General features: G+C 40.6%; 1 protein-coding gene across 1 annotated transcript; it reads right to left on the bottom strand.

The window, feature by feature from the left end:
• Positions 1-2,065: 2,065 nt before the first annotated feature.
• LOC126092588 (tRNA wybutosine-synthesizing protein 2 homolog) lies at positions 2,066-3,818 on the bottom strand. The gene has a single exon (XM_049908279.1). It carries the CDS (start codon positions 3,688-3,690, stop codon positions 2,311-2,313), a length of 1,380 nt encoding a protein of 459 aa, XP_049764236.1. The 5' UTR covers positions 3,691-3,818; the 3' UTR covers positions 2,066-2,310.
• Between the last annotated feature and the right edge of the window lie 3,861 nt (positions 3,819-7,679).

The following is a 7,679-nucleotide window of genomic DNA, read 5'->3' as shown; positions in this document are numbered from 1 at the left end:
CACAGAAATGTTTTGTGAACTTAAAATTTCAGTCCCTGGAGAGATGACAGTGATCTTTTCACAAATCAAGAAAATTTAGAGAACAGAGATTTATGGCAGATTGCAGAACAATCCCACTGCTGCCAAAGTATATTTCACGAAGGACCACAAAGAGAAGATAATAGAAATTAGGGCTTGTGTGGAGGCACATGGGAGGTTTTTGTCCCCAAAGTCCATTTGCGAGTGGATAGAAAAGGAAATGACTAGTAGTGGTACATGGTACCCTCTGCCATACCCATATGGTGGCTTGTGAAATGTGTATGCAGATAAAAATAAAATATGTTGTCTCATAATGTTGAGTTATGGATCTACTCCTATATTTATTCTTCATAAATGACATATGAATGACTGAATACTATTCAAAAACTGTAATTCAATAAGAGACAAAGAGTAGCTCTATTTCAAATAACTGAAAAAGCAACAACTTTCTTTTTATTTACTTTAACCAATTATGATGCATATCAGTTAATTTTGTCAGAAGTAACACATATTGATGTGTAGTTAAGTTCTTGCAGTAACTACTAGTTAATGGGAATATGACTATCATGTTTTAGACATCTGCATGGAACATCATCACATACAGAAGGAATAAACTATGTTTGAAGATTCTTATAACAATAAAAAGTTGAGTGTATGCCTTTGATCCAGTGGTGTGACTGGTAGTTAATGTACAATGACAGCATCTTGCACTGGTAGAGTGAGTCCAGAACTTTAATTGCAATCTCATGACCTACAAGCAAGCATGGCATTGAAGGTATCTCTCTAAACTACTAAGATGCCTTTTACTGGATCTTGACTAAACACCAATGGACTGGTATCAGAATAAATTTCCTCCAGTAAAGTGTGAGATTAACTTGTCAGAATGTCATTTGTGCTGTACTACAATCTCTAGTCAAGGTTCCTCTTGGAGTTCCTCAAATACGTTATCTAATTTAGCCTACATTGACCTTTCTATGTTTGTTGACTGGGCAGTGGCCAATTAAGACCTAAGAATTGTGTCAATCATGAATTCTGTCAGCTATTTCTGATCACAATCATCACTTGTAAAAGACCGCACCTTGGGAGCATTTTGGTAAGTCTGGAGTACTGTAACACTGCATTTATAACAATGCTCAAAGTTTGTGTACTACATAACAGCAGCAGACATCAGAATGGGTTAACACCTTTTCAGTTCAGTGGGAATAATTTTGAGATAACATGTAGGCCTAAATCAGTTATTTTCCCCAATAATAACGAAGAGGTTGTTCTTAAAATGTGTGCCCTACTATGAGAAAACATAACAAAATAAGGATTAAACAGTAAAGGATTTACTGAATTAAGTCATCCCAGACACCTACAGGAAAAAACAGCTCTAATTCAGGAAAATTGAGCATGAGAGGCTGAATCCTTCAAAGAACAATTTTTGGAATGAATTTCTGGGGTTAGTATGATGGTCCAATAAAAACTAAAGTTCACAGTACTGAATGGGGTCCTAATAATACATAACAGTTGTTATGAATAAATTCTAAGAAATTTTGAGTAACCTGACAGCTGTGAAATCACACTCTTTAAAATGATTATTGACCGTACCTAGACATGTGCTACAGAATTTTCTTTTTCTTTTGGAGAAACTGGTGGTTCATAAGTGTGACTGAATTAGTTACTCCCATTAGAGCTCATCAACAAATATGTTTAATTTGTGTGTAATCATTTGGAAATCGGAGAACAATTTTATTAGCGAGCAGCATTTTCAATTATGCCTGGCCAGAATAAAATATGGAGAAAAACAGTATCCCTTACAACAACAAAATAACCAACTGCTGACAATACACAAGTATTCATTGGTTAAAAAGGAATTCAACTGTGGAATTTTCCAAGATATTATGGTGCCCTACTTGACATCATTCAAATATGTGATGGAAAATGATCATAACATCAAGAGCTAAACATTAACCTATCTGCTCCTGAATACATGCTCGATGTCTGAACTCTTACACCTTGCTCATGCTTGCAATACATTGACTGACATCTAGTTTAGAACACTTCATGGTAGATACAAACAAAATGTATTGTATCAACATACACAATAACCATCAAGTACAACAAGAAACTTATACAACATACATAGTCTTCTTTTTTGAAACAGAGAAAACATACCACATAATTACATAGTAGTAATAATAACTACTTGGGGAAAATCAGGTAAACACGAAGTACAGGTTTCACAAAATGTATTACAGTGTGATAAAAATGAACTGTTACAAAAAGACCAATTTTGTTTGATGCAGAAAGCTACACAGATCCAATCAAAGGAATACACTTTAAGTCAAGAACAAGATGGTCAACATGTGGTGCATATGACTTCACATGGTGAAGACACTGAACAGAAACTTCCCAAGGGTGGTTTTGACCATGTATGGTGTGGAGTAATGTACAGATGGTATGACAGGTATGTAAAGCCCACATTTTCCATTCAACTTTCTTCCACCTGAAATTTATATTGTTGAGCACTTGACTCTTCATATTATCTGACTGCAAACAAAATGATGTGCTACAAGCATCACAAAATGTTTCCTCTTGCTTTGACAATGTTGATATTAATTGCACACAGGTATTACAGTTACTGTTCATGCAAGTTTGCTTTTCCAAATCCTTGTCAAAGTTACCCGTAGCCTCATGTGTAATTTTGGGTTTACCTGAAGTGACATTTTCATGTACATGTAAAACTCCACCAGAAACTGGATTCAGAGCAGCACAAGCTGTTTTCCAAGCTTTCTTAGAAGATGGGAGAAGTCCCAAGTTAACACGGTTTGCGACACCAACAGGGCACACAACACGGTTATCTCCTTCGTGAATTACACATTTCTCAACAATATTATTTTGTGATAAATTATATCGTAATGCAACAACAGCATCAGGATTCCACTCACAAGCATGCACTGTTTTCGCGCCAGCATGTATAATGTATGGCAAAGTGAAATAGCCAATACCAGCGTACATATCTACAACTACCTCTTCTCTACAGTCAAATCCTGCGACTCTATGCCGTTCTGGTGCATTACCGGCGCAAAACATATTTTTTTCTACATTCCAGCTGTACTTTATTCCATTATCAGTATGTGTTACCCACGAGGAATTTCCCCAAACAAGCTCTGCTCTTGGTGTCCTATAGCAATCTGATTTTATCCGCTTCCTTATTGCCACTCTGTTTACCTTCAAGGTATCACACACGACAAGCCACAACTCGTTACCGACACGAGACTGCCAGACATCACTTTCGAAAGATTTATCATTACCAAAAATTACAGTATCACCATATTTCTCCCATTTTTCCGGAATTTCTATCTCCACTTCTGCACTTATTGGCACGTTTTTCTTATCCAACAACTGCTTAACGTTAGTTTTCAATTTCGCTGCCGGAGTGGTACTGGCTGCAACTAAAAAAACTTCATCACACTTCTTAAGATAAAATGGTTTGCCTTGGATTTCATATTTGTTGTCACTAACCAAATATTTCTTCAGGATTTCTAGATCGTTTTTGATTGGAATACCCAACAAGTTTCCATCGAGTTTCTGCACAGGGTATGTGCTATCATGAATTCCTATTGACTTCAGTTCTAATATCATATTCTGACATGTTTTCCGATCGGTCACAGCTACTACGACATCCATTACTCTAACGTCAAAAGTCTAAACATCACTGTACAGTGTACAGACTACATAACACGAGCTTCTTAACGTAAACTAGTGGTGGGCAGGAAATCGCGTATCTGTTAGAAATCACAGTGACTGAGAAGTCACAGATATCACAGTAGCAACTTTACAGAATCTAACTGCGATTTCAGTCACAGTTAGCAGTCACAAGTAGTATTTCATATTCAAAGACGTGAGCCATCTATTGGTCGAATTTAGCACTGCTTTCTGCGATTTCAGTGACAAGTCGCAACTAAGAAACGCAAGTAGCAACTAAAAAGCGCGGTTAACAGTGGCATCTGTTGGCCAAAGTTCGTACTACGTCCATCTCTGCGGTACGCTATGGAGTCCAACTGCGATTTCCGTGACAAGTCGCAAGTAGCAACTAGAAAGCGCGGTTAACAGTGCCATCTGTTGGCCAAAGATCGTACTACGTCCATCTCTGCGATACGGTATCGAGTCTAATTGCGATTTCCGTGACAAGTCGCAACTAAGAGTCGCAAGTAGCAACTAGAAAGCGCGGTTAACAGTGCCATCTGTGGGTCAAAGTTCGTACTACGCCCATCTCTGCGATACACTATTGAGTCCTAACTGCGATTTCCGTGACAAATCGCAACTAAGAGTCGCAAGTAGCAACTAAAAAGCGCAGTTAGCACTGCCATCTGTTGAGCAAAGTTCATACTATGCTACTCGCTACCGAGTCAAGCTGCGATTTCTGTGACAAATCGCAACTAAGAGTCGCAAGTAGCAACTAAAAAGCGCAGTTACCATAGTTTTCCTAGTGTCATCTGTTGACCGACGTACGTACTTCGTTATGAGAGCCTTGTGCCTCACGAGATCGATGTGCTGTGTGTGCATATGAAGGGCTTATTTCAATAGTGGTACAAGTCCATTTTTGTTCATTTTGAGATACAGAGTCGTAAAGTTAAATGAGCGCTGACAAATCTGCATTTGAGATACCAGAAATATTCAAGCATATGGCTTCTTGCTAGAGATGAAGCTTTATTTATGTTTGTTTGGATCACTAATTTCGGAAGCATTATAGACAGAAAAGTGGAGGTAATGGACTTCTCCCTTACTGTCTGCGCACGTCATGTCCGTCTCACCCCCACCCTCACCTACCTTGGCCTCACCATTGACCGTCACCTCACCTGGATACCTCATCTCCGCTCCATCCAATCCAAAGCCCACAACCGCCTCCGACTCCTCAAACTCCTCTCTGGCCGGACATGGGGGTTGCACCCCTCTACCATCCTCCACACCTACAAATCCTTAATCCGTCCCATCCTCTGTTATGCCAGTCCTGCCTGGATATCTGCCCCCCCCCCAAATTCTATCAGTCCCTCCAGATCCTTGAGCGTCATGCACTCCGCCTCGCCTTCCGTATCTGCCTCCTGTCCCCCACGCGGATCCTCTATGATCTCATTCCTTTCCCCCATCTGCTCCTATTCCTCGAACATATCCGCATCCTCTACACCTCCCGCCGTCTTGAACCCCCTCACCCCCTGGTTGCTCCTCTCCTCTCCCATCCCCGCCCCCTGCCACGTCTTCACCGTTGTGTCCCCCCTACCCTCCATCTCTACACCCTCCATCTCCTTTCCCAAGGTGGCTTCCGTCAACTCCCCCTCCCAGATGATGCCCTCTCTCCCTCCATTTATCCTTCCTATCAACTCTGATCCTCCCTCCCCCTCCTTTCCTCTGTCCTTTCCCTGGGCTCCTTCTTCCCCCCCCCCCTTCTGTCCTGTTTCCTCCCCACTAAACCTCTCCCTACCTCCCTTCTCCCCCCCAGTCCTTTTGTATTCCCCTCCTCTGCCTACCCCCCTCCCTGTCGCGTCTGCTCCCCACCCCTCTTATGGGTCCTCATCCTCCATCAGCTCCTTTCCCGGTTCCCCCCCTTCGCTTTTACTCTCCTTTCCCCCCTTTTTTGTTTTCCCATCTTCTGTCCAGTTTCCCCCCCACCTGCTCTCGACTGTGGTGTCACATTTGCCAACTTTTTCGTGCAGTGTTCCAGTGACTATGCAGTGTTGTTTGTCTTTCTCGTGTTGCGAACAGAAACCATGCTGTCGCTGGGTGTGAATTTTATGTCTTTTGCGAACAGAATCCAGACTGTCGCCGTGTTTTTTAATTGTCTATTGTTTTCCCTGTCTGCTCGGTATGTATTTTTATTAGCATCATCATCCCTCTGTTGTTTGTTTTAAGTTCCACGATTTCTTTTCCCCTTGTTACTCTCTAAGTCCCCGATTTTATAGCCTGTTTTTTATTATTATTTGTTCTCCTGCTCTTGGTCACATAATCTGTAGGCTGAAGAGCGGCATACTAAGCTGCTGCCAGCCCGCCCCTTTCGGGGGGAATTGAAATTCAATAAAGAAAAAAAAAAAAGGTAATGGACTTGTACCACTATTGAAATAAGCCCTTCATATTATATGACGACATGCACATTCAGCATCAGTTATGGTCGGTCAAATACTGCTGTGACTCTGAATGTATTATATTAATAAGAAGCAACATTGCCTTTTTCTCCTGAAAATATCAAGTAATGTAACAAATGTGTTTGATTCTGCTTCCAATATGACAGTTTTGGTTAATACTCCACATGCCTACAGGACTTTGCAATGTTAACACAGCAGAACTCAGACATCTGTATAAGTGTAGAGAAATGAAAACAGTCATATGAATGCCTCACTTTTGTTCCGACACAGTTCAAGACTCGGGAGAAAAGTTTTACACCTGGTGTTCTACATGGCAACTTCACACACAAGAACTTTTTGCCGACACTACTACCACCTACATAAGTACGCTTTTCCTGTGTTACTTTCAAGGAATTCACTTAAGCTATTCCTGATTTAACTGTAAGATCTGTACTTCCCACTTTCGTATCAACAGCCTCAAAATGCATATTGTAGACTTCGGGATATGTTACAGGTCAGTGTCACAACAAGAGGGGGGGGGGGGGGGATGCGGCATTTCACTCTCCAACAAGTGTTTACCAATAAATATGTGGCGGAAAATTACGGGTATAGGACGGCTTAACATGTGGAAAATGAGATTTTCATTATTCGCTCACTGTATTTAACATTTATTATTCCTTTAAAATCGCACAACAACTTCAATAAAACACAATTTAATCACTCATCTGCACACTTATTTCGCAATAATGTCACTTTTAAACTGCAAATCCTCTAAGAGCTCTCTTGAATCTTCACGAGTCTCTCCCTACAGCCTTGATGTGGATAGATACGTACAGCAACCAGAACTGTGTCTGCAAAATCACAAGGATTATTAAACAATTTTTGCTGTCACTAATTACAAGCAATATAATTGGCAGAGTAGATTGCTAATATTTGCTGTAATGAAAGCCACTCAATGGGGAATATTTCACATTTGCAAGAACGATCTCACTTAAGTAATTAAGTCCATCGAAACACTTAGAAACTAACCTCCTGTCTGACGAAAACGGTCTAAAGACGCAGTGGCAATTTGTCCAGATCTGCTGACAATGATATTTTGAGTTATCACTTTACTGAGTGACTGAAATGTAGTTCGGGTACCTGAGAACATAACAATACGTTGGAATTTATTTTCTAAACACGAACTATTACGGTACTGTATGGCTACTTACATATTAATTACACTATTAATATTTTCACAGTTGTTTCTTTAATACAAGATTAAAGCCAACGGAAGAACAAACGTAAAACATACTTACCAATGACAGGTTTGTTGAGATGCAATTTTCTGTGTGGACAGATGTAGCTTTTTCATGCAGTGGTAAGTCGCAGAAATCGCAGGAGTCACAGAAATCGCAGAAGTAGCAGAAGTCACAGAAATCGCAGAAGTAGCAGAAGTCACAGAAATCGCAGAAGTCACAGAAGTAGCAGAAGTCGCAGAAATCGCGGAAGTAGCAGAAATTGCAGAAATAGCAGTGGCGGAGGGATACGCGACTTGGTTCCTTAACTGCGACAAATCAC

Source organism: Schistocerca cancellata, chromosome 7, assembly GCF_023864275.1.
Source record: "Schistocerca cancellata isolate TAMUIC-IGC-003103 chromosome 7, iqSchCanc2.1, whole genome shotgun sequence".
Taxonomy (NCBI): domain Eukaryota; kingdom Metazoa; phylum Arthropoda; class Insecta; order Orthoptera; family Acrididae; genus Schistocerca; species Schistocerca cancellata.
Note: the sequence above shows the minus strand (reverse complement) of the source record. Positions and strands in the feature narration are given on the sequence as shown.